The sequence below is a fragment of the Cydia fagiglandana genome, chromosome 21 (genome assembly GCF_963556715.1).
Source record: "Cydia fagiglandana chromosome 21, ilCydFagi1.1, whole genome shotgun sequence".
Classification (NCBI taxonomy): domain Eukaryota; kingdom Metazoa; phylum Arthropoda; class Insecta; order Lepidoptera; family Tortricidae; genus Cydia; species Cydia fagiglandana.
Window position 1 is genome coordinate 13182816 of NC_085952.1, and position 16027 is coordinate 13198842.

A 16027-nucleotide genomic window follows, 5' to 3' on the forward strand; every position below is an offset into this window, starting at 1 on the left:
TAATTATTTAAAAATCTATGAATGCAGTTTAAATTTTAATTTTTTTTTATTAAAATAAGTTATTTCAGTACAATGTTCCATTTACAATATTCAAGGTAAGTACTTTCTCTCCATGTGGTATAACTGCGGAACGCCCTGTAGCATAGTCTAATAAAACATGGTCTTCTCTTCCCAGAGTGACACAAGCCTGCGTCACAATAACATTGACACTTTATATAGCGCTATCCCATATCATATAGCGCTGTCGCACGATGACGTAGCCTTGTGTCAGTCACGTGACCACGAAAATACGGGAAGAGAGTACCAGGCGGAGTATATTTATTTATTTATTTATTTATTTATTTTTATTACATACATATTTTTCATTTATTTATTTTTCTTCTTAGGCTAGGTCATTTATAACATGAATATAAAAGTAAAATACAAAAACACATAAAAAACAACAAAAAATAAGTATAAACACATTATAAAAAACCTAACCTAGGGTGCCGCCAGCAGCGGGGCAGGGCCCAAGCTGCCGGTGGTCAGGGCCGCAGAGAGAGGAACCGGCGGACTATCCGCGCCGTGTCCAAGATCACCGCCTTCTGCATCTGACCCTTGATCCAACCACCTAGCGAGAGTCTCTCAAGATGTCGGTCGAGACTCTTCGCTATTAGACCGTTCACTGAAACGACTATCGGGACAATGATCGTCGAATCAACATCCCACATAGCGGTTATCTCGTGAGCCAAGTCTAGGTACTTACTGGACTTGTCCTTCTCGGCTTTCACGAGATTCTCATCATGGGGGATGGTGATGTCAACGAGCACGGCCCGACGTTGCGATCGATCTATTATCACGATGTCAGGCTTATTGGCTACACTAGTCCTGTCAGTGATGATAGATCGATCCCAATAGAGCGTGGCACGACCATTCTCGAGAACAGGCGCAGGCAAGTACTTGTAGTACGGTACTTCGCGGTCCACAAGGCCGTATAGAAGAGCAAGTTGCTGGTGAATAATCCTGGCTACGAGATTATGTCTGTGCAAGTACTCACCGTTAGCAAGATGAGAACAACCGGAAATGATATGCCTGAGTGATTCTCCGGGACGGCGGCATGCCCGACAAATGTCGACCGTACCGTCCTTCAGGATATATTTCCGATAGTTGTTCGTCATCATCACTTCGTCCGCAATTGCACAGGCAAAACCCTCGGTTTCTCCGAAGAGGTCCCCGAATCGTAACCAGTTCACCGACGCGAGCAGGTCCACATCGGGTCCCGTGAAAACGCTCTAAAGTTACCAAAAAGCCCAACATCAAGTGTCATTCTATGGAACTTGCTAACTTTATAAACAAATCGCATGATGGATTTACTAATAGTGACATTTATTTATATAGTTAGCGAGTTCCATAGAATGACACTATAGTTATTTTTGCCCAATGCCCAGTACTAACCTTTCATGGCTCCTCTACACGATGGGCCAACGCCGGCCACTCCAAGGGACGCAGCCATGCGGTAGAATGAGATAGCAATATCACTTGCTCCCTCTAACGCATAAATGCGTCCCTTGGAGTGGCCGGCGTTGGCCCATCGTGTAGAGGAGCCATCAGGGTAAAGGACCCTAGTTCCAACTACAATTCAGACAGTAATTGAATAAGGTACGTACAAGATTTATTCCCTACATCGCCGCAAATGGAAAGGTATGTGGTGAGACCCTTTCCAGGCTTACATTGATATATTGAGGACGTTATTTATTATTTAACTTCTATAAAAATATATTGAAACGGATACTATTATTGTTTTATAAATGCTCTCTTAGGTATCTATCATTTATTATTCTTTTATAAATTGAGTAATGTAATAGTATTATTATTTTTCTATCAAATAAGATCAACTGAGTATTATATATGAAAAGTTAAGAGCTAGACGAACCTACCGATAAAAAGCGCTTTCGAGCGCTCGATTTCGTCACTCCAAAACGGTAGAAAACGGCGAATTGATAATTTTGAAATACCGTAAAACGGGGTGAAAAGACACGATTTTTAACTTCAAGGACGATTTTCACCAATAATCCAAATGATAAAAGTAAAAATTTAGATATAATTTTATGAGTCTTGGTTAGTTCTTCAATTTTGCATTTGTGAAATCAATTTTGACCCACCCAATTCAGAGAAAATCAAAGAAAACTGCCTGTTTTCTCCATATCCTTAAAACGGGGTCGATAGACACACGAAAGGGGTGAATAGAAATATGAAGTTTTAGTTGTCATAGGCGACCTAATGACGACCGGTCTGGCCTAGTGGGTAGTGACCCTGCCTGCGAAGCCGATGGTCCTCGAAGTAGGTCCTCTGGTTCGAATCCCAGTAAGGGCATTTATTTGTATGATGATACAGATATTTGTTCCTGAGTCATGGGTGTTTTCTATGTATTTAAGTATTTGTATATTATATATATCGTTGTCTGAGTACCCACAACACAAGCCTTCTTGAGCTTACTGTGGGACTTAGTCAATCTGTGTAAGAATGTCCTATAATATTTATTATTTTATTTATTTATTATTTTATTATAGGCATCGAATTTGGTCATTATTATGTTGATACTCTTTTGGCAAATAGTATATACAGGGCGTCCCACGGCGATGCCACATGGAGGGAAAGTACCTTAAATATCATAGATAGCATATTTTGCTGAAAGAAGACTTCATTTTATTTTTAAAACTTAGTTAAATTGTATTCATACTTTTTTAATTTTTTTGAAAAAAAATGTATGGAAAAAAATTATCGCGTCATTGGAGGAAAAGTACCTTAATTATTGTAAATGAACATCTTACTGAAAGAAGACATTATTTCGATTTAAAAAAACAAGTTGAATTGCATTTTAAATAATTTCATGGTTAAACCGGGAATCGAACCCGCTACACGAGAAAAAAAAGTACCTTGTAGCTTTGTCATACCGATCGAAAGGCTTCAATGTGAGAATTATTTTTTTGGTACAAGGTATTTTTTTTTCTCGTGTAGCGGGTTCGATTCCCGGTTTAACCATGAAATTATTTAAAATTCAATTCAACTTGTTTTTTTAAATCGAAATAATGTCTACTTTCAGTAAGATGTTAATTTACAATAATTAAGGTACTTTTCCTCCAATGACGCGATAATTTTTTTCCATACATTGTTTTTCAAAAAAAATTTAAAAAGTATGAATGCAACTTTACTAAGTTTTAAAAATAAAATGAAGTCTTCTTTTAGCAAAATATGCTATCTATGATATTTAAGGTACTTTCCCTCCATGTGGCATCGCCGTGGGACGCCCTGTAAGTTTCAAAATTATCAATTAAATCTGTTAAACAGTTATTTGATACAAAAATATTTTTTCGTGTCTTTTAACCCCCAAGGCGTGTTTTTCCACCCCTTTGTGGTATCTAATCACCCCCTATGACGTAACTATTCACCCCAAATGCGTGTCCACTGACCACTTTTTTACGTAAAATTGCATGTTGATAGTTTTTTGCATAAAAATGCTTCATTATAGAGAAAATTGGTGATATTATTTATTATTTAGGTACTACAGATACTATATTACCAGATTAGCCAACTTTAACTACGTTAATGTCACTACATTTACCGCTAGAACAAAGTTCAGACAGGCTTTATTTCTTACCTCGGTGAGGCCTTCCTTTAGAGTCAAAAAATCTAACTTTTAGGCAGTTTGATTATTTTCTTTTGGTATCAATGTAGAGAATAAATAGTCTACTATATACGTATTCCAAAAAATCAGATTTTAGAGATGTACGTTTTTAAATATAACAACTTGAAAGAAAAAGTTCAAAATTTCTCTATTCACCCCGCGATTTCTGTTGACCCCGTTTTACTTGAATCTGAATTGAGTTGAATTTAGTGGAATTGGCCACTCGTATCAATTCTATAAGTAGAACTTAACTGCCTATAGTCTGTATATTCAGGTATAAAGTAAAGAAAATCTACCCTCAAATAGCTCCTTAAGCCAGTTGAGGGTAGATGAAAACATTACACGATCAAATAATATAGGTTATAACTTGCATTATTAGTCAGGTCGTTCAGTGACAGACCCAGGCGGTTTTGTATTTGGTTGGTTAACCAATAAATGATATAACTACCCGAAAATTACTTGATTACTATTATTACCTATTATTTATTTTTACCTAAAATACAGAGCAGTGGAGATTATATTCAAGAGGAAATCACAAAATAGAACACTCGAAATTAAAAAATCGTCCCCTATATCTTTTTAGATTTGACGCAACATTGTCGTGCCACAATACCTCAGCTATTAATTCTAAATCCGAACTGCACCTTTACCCGATACTGTAAATGTAGCCGACTGTACCCGCCACTAACTGTAAGCTACTGGACACGGATTTGCTTTCACGCGGGCAATTCGATACAGCTGCGTATTTACTTTTGTCAACTGTACAATGGCGGAATTTCAATGTAAACTTTTGTACCTACATTATTATCAAACTGCACAACGGGACTTAATCGCGTATTTAAGTTTTAAGATTTACCTCCGACGTTTCGAGGATGGCGTTGTCCCCGTGGTCTCGGAGAAGACTGGCTCAAGTTGACATCAGCAACAACAACAAGTGCGGGTAGTTCGAAAAACTCGGGCGGCTAGATGTTGATGTCAACTTGAGCCAGTCTTCTTCGAGACCACGGGGACAACGCCGTCCTCGAAACGTCGGAGGTAAATCTTAAAACTTAAATACGCGATTAAGACCCGTTGTGCAGTTTGATAATGTTTAATAATCGTGAAAGTTTAAATCAGTGTTTTACCTACATATTTTTGAAGTGAAAACTTCTTTAGCGGCGCTGTGCACTTTTTGTGATGGGGAAAAATGTTAAACTCGCGACAGGTTACGTCACCGTAAGATTCGTAAGACGGACACGTGACCTGATCGAAAAACTGTTACAATGTCATCGAGTTTTCACTTCTGCCGGCACTCCCGGAGTGCAATCCGTGGTTTTTTTTTTAATTTAATTTGTATACCTACAGGAACAAAATGGTCTTTAAATTGTAGGATCAATACTGCACATCTAAGTGGACGTGCAGTATTGAGTATCGACTCATTTGACTCCATTATATAATTACGCTAGATTATCTATGAATAATTTATCACTGCGAATAACTCACCTTGAAAATTATTGTAATCACGTACGTAAAATGAAATTGCCAATTAATAAAATCAAATGCACGCACAAGCACGCTATTAAACGCACAGAAATTAATAACTATAATTAATATTAGAATTTTCCTATAACAAAAAATAATTCTAGTATTTTACTTAACACTTTACGTAATTGAACATAATCACAGTTAAAACAGCACACAGTATAATGATGTCGGCGAAGCTGATTGACACCACAGGTAGTAGGCCAGTAATCTTAAGCCTAAAAAGGGGTCAACCTCGGAATGAGAGATAATAAGCTGGAAACTCGTATACACCTTCGTTATTACGTATTAAAGGTTAAAAGTCATCGCATAATAATATATCGTGTGCGCGTCGGAAGTTATAGTTCATTTTTTTTAAGTAGCATTATAAAGAACTTTCAAAAAGGTAAGCGATCTTGACATGTCTTTTAATTGAAAAACGCTTTTTTTAAATCAAAAACTATTAATAATGAAAGCAGAAGAATATAAATGATCGTATTAGAGTCATCATTGGTACATATTTGCCGTAACTTATTTTTAAAATGTGTTTTTCAATTAAAAGACACATCAAGATTGTTTACGTTATTTCTAATGCTAAAAAAATGAACTATATTCAAGGTCAAAGTTCATGAACATTGTTTTTTTACGAATATCAAAATTTACATAGCTCCAACGCTGTTTACATATAGGGAAGAGTTGTACAGCATAGAATATGTGACACGTTCGTACGTTTCCGTGAAAATAAGATGGAAAAATTTTTTTTTGCACTACATGCCTAAATTTCAACTTTTACTAAAGATATAGATCATTAATTTATTAAACTACGCATGCTGCAGTAGGTATCGTAAAATTAAAGTTAACATTTTCCAGGTCCGCTATAGCATTCTTACAGGTATCTTTTTAAATATGCATTCCTTTGTCCTCTCCTATAAAAGTGCGTACAATTTTCGCTTATTCCCCGCTGTATACGAAACCCTTTTTCGTATCAGTTATGTAAATAATGTTCCGAATACATGGACATGTGCTTGTAGTTCCGTAAATTTAGCTAACTTTATAAGAAAATTAAGGTTTTTTAGATTGATTGTGAGTAACACGATGCAAATAGGGTGATCTAATCGGGGTGGATAGTCTACTCTACAAATATAATTATAAAGACATGAGATTTATAACATTTATAATTCAGGTACCTGTAGGTACCAAAGAAGTTTTGGTTCCTAAGCTTTACTACTTTAACAATTTAATACTTGTATCTGTATAACTGAGTTCAAATTTTGCTTCCAAGTTCGCTAGTACCATAAATAAAACTGCAACTTCATCTTAAAACATAAAAAAATACGATGGGCCTTCTTTTGTGCAGATACCTTATTAGCACTTATTTCGTTTCAATTTTTAGAAATAGTTCAACTACCCCAGCCGTTCAAGAGTCGCGGACTCCCTAACCTAAATAGTTTCTGTTTCAGTCATAATGAAGCAAAAGGGGATTTAATAACAAGGACCCTAAATCAGCTACCTACTCTAATACGACGTTTACTATAGAGTTAGTAAGACAGAGGTATCCTGTGATACCAAAATATAACCCTTGTGATGACTCTCCGCTAATTTATATGATTTGTTGAATAGATAAAATCATTGAAAACGCAATAAAGGTGCTACCTAGACAAAGACATTGAAATACTATATTCGTATAATTTAGATAATGTCTGCTGTAAAACAATTAATCACAATTAAAACACGTAATATGTAATTACACTCCGCAGACAAACATTACGATAAGACCTTATCATCACACCGAAACCTAGTTTTTGTGTCACTTGACAAAAAACTGCTCGTGTCCGTGACCTCGCGGTAAGTAATATATACGGTCGCACAGATTTATTTTACTGAGTTGTTTACCATGAGCCGATTGATAGCGCTTGTGTGCGCGTTAGTATGTTCGAGCGACGCGGCCAGGATCTTAGCCGTGTTTCCAACACCTTCTATAAGCCATCAAGTAGTGTTTCGACCATTGACACACGAACTAGCAAGGAGAGGACATGATGTCACCGTCATCACAACAGACCCTGCCTTCCCAAAAGGACAAGCTCCAGCAAATTTAACAGAAATTGACGTACACGACATATCGTACGAAGTTTGGAGAAAAGTAATAGCGAACTACAAAAACGGTGACAAAAATGATATGAGAAGCCAAGTTAATGGTTTCAATGACGCGTGTTTTGAAGTATTCAAGAAACAAACTGCAGCTGCCGAAGTACAAGACATTATTCAGAATAAGAATAACAGTTATGATTTGTTGCTAGTAGAAGCTTGGACACGGTTTGCTCTTGGATTTTCACATGTTATCAAAGCGCCAGTTATAGCATTAAGTTCTTTTGGTGCTGTTAATGACAATTATGACGTCATGGGAGCCCCAATTCATCCTCTGCTTTACCCTCAATCAATAGCTACACGTGTTTACAATCTATCACTTTGGGAGAAAGTTACAGAATACTACAATTATATTACAATAATGAACGATTTCCGAAATTCAGAAGAACATGAAAATGCAGTTCTAAGAAGGATTTTTGGTCAAGACACGCCTCCTTTGAGTGAATTGAATAATAATATTGGTATGATGTTCTTAAATATTCACCGTACATGGGAAGGCAATATACCAGTTCCTTCTAGCGTGATTCATATTGGAGGAATGCACCAGAACCCAGAAAAGGAGTTACCACAGGTATGTAAGTTTATTGGCTTATTACTTGTCGAGAAAATTATATTAAATTACATATTATTAAAACTGCAGTGCAGTAGGTAGGTACCTATTTATTAGGCATATCATAATAGAACTTGCTTGTGTATTAATATCTTAGCGGCAACTAAACATCAGAGCGGGATTAGAGGCAAACATTGACCTTCATTCTTTAAAAAAATTACAGGCAGATCAAGGTTTGATAACATGAAAATAAAAATAAACAACTACTTGAGATTATGAAATAAAAACTTAGGTATCTAATACCTTTAAACTAGTTCTTGTTTATTTGTATATTTCGGGGATCTCGGAAACGGCTCTTACGATTTCGATGAAATTTGCTACATGGGGGTTTTTGGGGGCGATAAACCGATCTAGCTAGGTCTTATCTCTGGGAAAACGCGGATTTTTGAGGTTTTATATGTTCCTGGTCTGCCACATATTTAGTATATATTTCGTAATTTTGAATGAATAGACTTATGTTTATTTGCTGTAAAAATATTTTTAACGAACTCTTATTTAACCAGCACAAGGACAAGGCGCTGAAAGCATATTAATCCTTTTTTATTGACTTAATGCGGTACTTGTGTTTTCAAGGATCTAAAGCAGTATCTCGATTCTTCCAAGCATGGCGTGATCTACATCAGTTTTGGCACAAACGTCGACACCTCTATCCTACCCAGAGAAAAGATCCAGTCCATCATAAACGCGTTATCACAGCTACCTTACGACGTTTTATGGAAGTGGAACCAAGACGAGCTCCCAAACCGAACGAAGAATATTAAGATTTCGAAATGGTTTCCGCAGTCTGACCTTTTAAGTGAGTCAATATTGGTTTATCTTAAAACTGAAATAATATTGTCTTCAGAGTGTGGTTATTAGTGCACTTAAATCTAGACTATTTACAATGTTTATTGTATGTAAATTTTACAGCAGGGATATTATGGTCGTGTATGACAACGTGATGAAAGCACTGTCTGTCTTTTTCATTCACATGGTGTTAAAAAGTGATACTTATTTTATCACGTGAATAAAGTCATCCATGATTCGCTTGCAGGACATCCAAAAGTCAAACTGTTCATCACGCAAGGAGGATTACAATCAACGGACGAGACGATCACTGGAGGGGTGCCAGTAATTGGCATTCCTATGAATGGCGACCAATTTTATAATGTGGAAAAGTATGAAATTCACAAGATTGGAAAAAGAATATACCTTGAGGATCTCAACGAAGACACGCTGAGGAGTGCAGTTAAAGATGTTATTGAGGATATAAGGTAAGAAATTCATTTTAATTAAGGAAGAAATATAATGGTAAGAAATTTATTTTAATGAAGGATGAATTATAATGTCTGCGACGGTTAAAATATATTTACTGGAGATAAGGAGTTGTAACTAAGTGAGCAGGAGACTATCATTATAATAGCTTATGATTGTCTCGTGTTTTATTTGGGTCGCTAAACCAATGATAATGATTAATGATATAAAATATTATAGCTGTATATATATTTCGTCTAGGTATGATTATTATTTATTACATACCTCAAGACATTAAAGTAACAGTGAAAGTGAGACGTCTTAGGCCCACTTGCGCACCATTCCACTAACCCGGGGTTAACCGGTTAAATTTTAATACAATAACGTCGTAATTTTTAGTTTGTTTGTGGATTTGTTTATTGTGACATAAAATACAATAAAATCTTAAGTAACAATAACAAATCAAATTAATTGTTGTAAACTAACTAAATTGATTAATAAAAAAAAAAAACAAGAAGTATAAAAATACATATACCACGTGTCCCAAAATTCAACGATAAGCTGGCACCAGAAGATGGACCTGCTCATGACTACTCGAGGAAAAATAATAAAAAAAATATATAAGATAGATAAGACCGCCTGTTGTTACCTCTATTGTCTTTGTTTATGTTATTGTCCATTTATTGTAAACTACGTGTATGTGAGGTGTCCAATAAAGAGTATTGTATTTCATTGTATTGTATATCTCAATTTATTATAGAATTACAAGAAATAATAAAAATCGACAGCCCTACAATTCCTTCCAATTTCTTATGTCTACAATTTTAATTTTGTCTTTTCTTTTTTTTTATTATGTTTTTTCTTTTTTTTTTATTATGTTTCCTCGAGTAGTCATGAGCAAGTCCATCTTCTGGTGCCAGCTTATCGTTGAATTTTGGGACAAGTTGTATAAAACTATAAATAATTTCATTTAGAATACCACATGATTCGATACATCTTTCTTACTTAAATTATCTATAAGTAACTATAAAAAATATTTTTTAACTAATTACTTTTCTTCTGATGTTTCATAAAAATTATCTGATTTTTGATACGTTAATAAAATAGATGATTATTTTATATCTTATAAAGGCTGCTTAAACACTAGAATTATGCTATTTTTTGTAAATTAAGTTGATCTGAATTCTGCTGTGTTCTTGATAAAATAAATTATAAATATTATTCTTTTGCAGCTACCGAGAAAACATAATTCGCCTAAGAACCCTAATGAATGACCAACCAACATCATCCCTAGACCGCGCCATCTGGTGGACGGAGCACGTACTTCGCCACGGCGCTAAGCATCTCCGCGCGCCCGCCGCTAATATGCACTGGGTTGAATACTACGATGTGCAACTGCTAGTCATAGTACTGTGTGCTGTGTTAACTGTGCTATTATTGTTTTGTCTAGTTTTACGTAAGATAGTTAAGGTGATTACAACGAGTAGTGTTAAAGATAAGGTTTTGTAGATTTATGATAATTTATGAGTAAAGGTGATATTAGGATATCAACTGTGGGGACATGGACATTTCGTTGTCAAACTAATTTAGGTATATATATATATATATATATATACATATATGTATAAATAGATTCAGCTATAAAAGCTTGTGTCAAAAATGAAACTTATTTTTTTGTAAAAAATAATCTAAGGCAACGGGCAGAACTGTACCCCAATGTCTTCAGGTCCAGGGCGGGCATATTAAATATTTATAAACTGTCTGTTCTTTTATGTAAGCGAAAGAAAATCATTTACGAGTTAAATTCGTATTTGTTAGACAATAGAAACTGCACATGCATGATACTGATAAGTGATAGCCTTTGTAAGTAGGAAAACATATACCTAGTTTGTACAAGTTATACGTAATAGATAAAACAACTCTTGTCTGCGACCTTGCGTTGCATACTAGTAATATATACAGCTGCACAGATTAATTCTGCCGAGTTGTTAACCATGAGCCGATTGTTAGCGCTCGTGTTTGCGTTAGTAATTGTTAGTTTGTGCGATGCTGCCAGAATCTTAGCCGTGTTTCCAACACCTTCTATAAGCCATCAAGTAGTGTTTAGACCATTGACACATGAACTAGCAAGGAGAGGACATGATGTCACCGTCATTACAACAGACCCAGCCTTTCTAAAAGGACAAGCGCCAAAAAAATTGACAGAAATTGACGTGCACGACATATCATATGAACTTTGGGGAAAACAAGTAGCGAGCAACAGGAACGGTCATAAAAGTTATGTTAGAGAACAAGTCAAAGTTTTAAACGACGCGTGTTTTGCAGTATTCGAGAAACAAACTGCAGTTGCTGAAGTACAAGATATTATTCAGAACAAGAATAACACTTTTGATTTGTTGCTAGTAGAAGCTTGGACACGGTTTGCTCTTGGATTTTCTCATGTTATCAAAGCGCCAGTTATAGCAGTAAGTTCTTTTGGTGCTGTTGTAGATAATTATGACGTTATGGGAGCACCGATTCATCCTCTGCTATACCCTCATGCAATCGCTACACGTGCTTACAATCTATCGCTTTGGGAGAAAGTTACAGAATACTACAATTATATTACTATAATGAACGACTTCCGGAATTCAGAACAATATCAAAATAAAGTTCTAAAGGGGATATTTGGGGAAGACATTCCTCCTTTGAGTGAATTGAAGAATAACGTTGGTATGATGTTCATAAATATGCACCCTCAATGGGAAGGCAATATACCAGTTCCTCCTAGCGTGATCCATATTGGAGGTATTCACCAGAAACGGGAAAAGGATTTGCCGCAGGTTTGTCAGTGTTTTGGCTTAATATTATTATCAGGATCCTAATTTAAAATTAATTTTCTATCAATATATTTTAAGAGAACTCTTATTAAAATGCCGCTACAAGAGTAAGGTGCTAAAAAGATACTTTTTTGTTTTTTAAATTACTGTGTGTATTATGTTGTTTTAAGGATCTAAAGCAGTACCTCGATTCTTCCAAGCATGGCGTTATCTACATAAGTTTTGGCACAAACGTCGACACCTCTACCCTACCCAGAGAAAAGATCCAGTCCATCATAAACGCGTTATCACGACTACCTTACGACGTTCTCTGGAAGTGGAACCAGGACGAGCTCCCAGGCCGAACGAAGAACATCAGGATATCAAAATGGTTCCCACAGTCAGACCTTTTAAGTAAGTCAATATTTTTATACCCACCAAAAACATTTCATGTAAAATTTGTTTCCAAGACTTAGCTTATATACTTACTGTAAAAAAAAGTTATCAAATCTCTACAAGACTACATCTTGGTTTAAAAACTATGGCTTGGCCGTTTCATAGATCTTCTAGTGCATTTTCAAAATATTGAAGACATAAACTTAATTTCTTATCATACATTATTTGCCAGACTGTCCGATCGACTTGCTTACGGTAGGGAATTATGTCACAGAACTTCAGGTCTAGCAAGTTCTTAGCAATGAAAGTGTTAAGAGGATAGAGTTGAGAAGAAAAAACAAAGTTTTATACTAAATACATTTTCAGTACCAGCAATGCTTAAAATATTGTCCAGAAATTAGGTTTTTAATCATAAAAAAAAAGAAATTAAATAGTAAAAATAGCTTTACTTTAAATAAATGTTTGTCTTATAAGCTCTTTGGTTAGTATGACTCAGACCCAAAATTAAAAAAAAATCCATTGCTCCCTAGGAAAGAAAATGGACTATTACTCGCGCTAAATTTGCGTGAAATACTACACTTATAATGACAACGTACTCAACATATTCAAGTAGGTCTAGGTAGGGCACTTGTGCGCATTGTCGATAACAAACAAATGGTGTCATCAATTTTTACTATTTTCCTGTTGATTTTTTAGTTTCGCTGTATTTTTTTTCTTATTTATTTCTTACTCATTTACGTTCATGTGCTGCCTCATCCATATTCATAGAAATATTAGTTCGAGTTAATTTAATTCGCATTGCATTTACGAGTACAAGTATTGTTAAAACCTAATGTTTAATGCAATAATTATACATTATCTGTTTCTTTATCTTTGGAATGTGGGTGGATGGAAGATTTTCCGTATTTGCTGAGGTATTTACTGTACTGTGTTTGTTAGACTGTACACTAGATTCTCACTAATACTGATATCAGTTGCTTTAAAAATAAAACTGTCTTAATTTTACAGGGCATCCCAAGGTCAGACTTTTCATTACACAAGGAGGTTTACAATCAACGGACGAGACGATAACTGGAGGGGTGCCAGTTATAGGCATTCCTATGCTTGCCGACCAGTTTTATACTGTGGAAAAGTATGAAATTCACAAGATCGGAAAAAAAATACACCTTGAGGATCTCAACGAAGATACGCTCAGGAGTGCCGTAGAAGATGTTGTTGAGGATAAAAGGTAAGAATAGTTATTTGTTTTACCAGAGGGCAAAGTTGTTGTTTAACCGCTCGTGATAATATTGATACCCGAGCAAGTGAAAGATTCCAAAATTGAACCACGAGCGTAGCGAGTGGTTCGAAATAGGGAATCTTGAGCGTTGCGAGAGTTTCAAAGCACGAGGGTTAAACAAAATTTGCCCCCGAGTAAAACAAAAAATTTTTCACCACACCAACCCGAAGCAAATATTAAATGTCAGACAAAATCAAACCAAATTAATGTTATTAAATATTTATCATCCAAAATCATCATTTAAAAGTCAATTCTACCAGGAAACATAAGAAAACAACTCAAAAGCATATGATTACTTTGCCTCACATGTGAATAAAATGCAACTTTGCTATTAGTTTTTGAAGTGCAAAGTAAGTCTTTCCGAGCTGGTGTGGTGGAAAAGCGTTTATGAGTCTTCATTAAGTTTAACAATAGTAACACAACATGGTGTGAAACCTACCAGTTTGTATACTAAGGGCGGGTTGCATCAACCACACTTGACAGACTGATCAACATCACTCGGCAGAGAACTATGAAAATTCTCATACAATAAAATGTAGCGAACACTTTAACGGTGATAGACAGTTTGGTGCAACCGACCCTAAACTGATAAAAATCTTTTCAGATACCGAGACAACGTAATCCGCTTAAGAGCCCTAATGAACGACCAACCAACGTCATCCCTAGAGCGCGCCATCTGGTGGACGGAGCACGTACTTCGCCACGGCACTAAGCATCTCCGCGCGCCCGCCGCCAACATGCACTGGTTTGAATACTACGATGTGCAACTACTATTCGTTGTACTGTGCGCTGTTTCAACTGTGATATTGTTAAGTTTGATAGTGTTGCGTAATATAGTTAAGGTATTTTTAGGTAATGTTAATAAAGTTAAGGTTTCGTAATTATTGTGATATGTGATACTTGGAATATAAATAAATAAATATTATACTTAGAACATTTTTTACACAAATTGTCTAAGCCCCACGGTAAGCTCATGAATGCTTGTGTTGTGGGTACTCAGACAACGATATATTATACATAATTATATAAATACTTAAACACATAGAAAACAACCATGACTCAGGAACAAGTATCTGTATCATCATACAAATAAACGCCCTTACCGGGATTCGAACCCGGGACCATCGGCTTCATAGACAGGGTCACTACCGACTAGGCTGGCCTAGTCGGTAGTGACCCTGGCGCTTTGCATCTGCTACAACATATTCCAGACGACCGGTCTGGACCGGTCGTCTGGAATATGTTGTAGCAGATGCTAGTGCAGTGTTGGGGCAGCAGGAAATGGGAGTATCAATATCAACAAGGAAAATTGTCTTATCCGAATGTAACCTATAATGTTGTTGTCAACATAATTATTTTTGACGGTGTAACGAAGAATTATCAATTAAGCAGTTAGTAGTGTGATAATAGGGACTTCTTATTTAAGAATCGTTTTATTGATAGTAGGTATAAAAGTATGTTAGAAAAAAGTAAAACGGCCAGTTTTGTCTGCATTAATAACACAACTAACACAAATATGTATTCAATTAATTAATATTAATTGAATACATTTGTGTCAGTTTTGTATGTGTTTAGGAGTTACATTTTGCATTTTTATTTACTTCAACTCACTGTCATCTGTATTACAACCTGTTTTTCGCAAATAAAATATTACTTACATATAGTTAATAGTGTGGGCGATAGTATCTACCTAAGTAAAATTAACGTGGCCACGCGTAATTAAGGCCGGTGGTGCTCCCGCCAAGTTCGTTAGTTTGTTCGCGGTCGCGGTAACGGGATACCTTCCAACTTTGCAACAACCACAGATTACTTTGCTAATATATGAAGATGATAATGCATGTTTTATTTTCCCTGGTTCCTGATTCAAAACCTGGTTATGGTTAGGGCTATTTTTGTGATAAGCAATGAGCACAGATATTTTCTGAGTTATGGTAACATTCCATTTCTAACCGCAGCTGCACTACCGGTAGGTACTGAACGCGTCGCTGTCATTGTCAATTTCCATAGTAAAATTGACAGTAGTGCAGCTGTCGTCGGAAATGGAATGTTACCCTTATGGTTGTTTTCTTTGTATTTAAGTATGTAGGTATACAACACAAGCCTTCTTGAGCTTACCGTGGTTTAGTCAATTTGTGTTATAAATGTCCTATTAATATTTATTTATTTTGACGAAACCTAAGGTGGACGAGTTTTCTGTAAGGTGACAAAGCCTACGCGCCTGGGTGGTATGGGTAATGCATTTACCTTCTATAAAAAAAGGTTTTTTTTATGGCAACCCTCAAAAGATGCGTTTCTGAGAAAAACCAAATTTCGACTAAAGAAAATGCGGGCAAACAATACATTACTTAAAACTTTATGGGAAACAATAGAGACACCCTGTATATTACAAGTAAAGTTTATTA

The 16027-nt window shown here is 35.8% G+C and overlaps 1 protein-coding gene across 1 annotated transcript; it reads left to right on the top strand.

Moving 5' to 3' along the window:
* The first annotated feature begins 7057 nt into the window (after nt 1-7057).
* LOC134674980 (UDP-glucosyltransferase 2-like) lies at nt 7058-14506 on the top strand. The gene is made up of 4 exons (XM_063533124.1): nt 7058-7880; nt 8493-8715; nt 8953-9172; nt 14230-14506. The coding sequence occupies exons 1-4, from the start codon at nt 7059-7061 to the stop codon at nt 14504-14506; spliced, it is 1542 nt and encodes a 513-aa protein (XP_063389194.1). The 5' UTR covers nt 7058.
* The last annotated feature ends 1521 nt before the right edge of the window (nt 14507-16027 follow it).

Bases quoted from the DNA above. Each gene is read 5' to 3' on its own strand.
- LOC134674980 (XM_063533124.1), top strand. From the start codon at position 7,059: ATGAGCCGATTGATAGCGCTTGTGTGCGCGTTAGTATGTTCGAGCGAC. The intron at 7,881-8,492 runs GTATGTAAGTTT...TGTGTTTTCAAG, and splicing joins CAGAAAAGGAGTTACCACAG to GATCTAAAGCAGTATCTCGA. The intron at 9,173-14,229 runs GTAAGAAATTCA...AAATCTTTTCAG, and splicing joins GATGTTATTGAGGATATAAG to ATACCGAGACAACGTAATCC.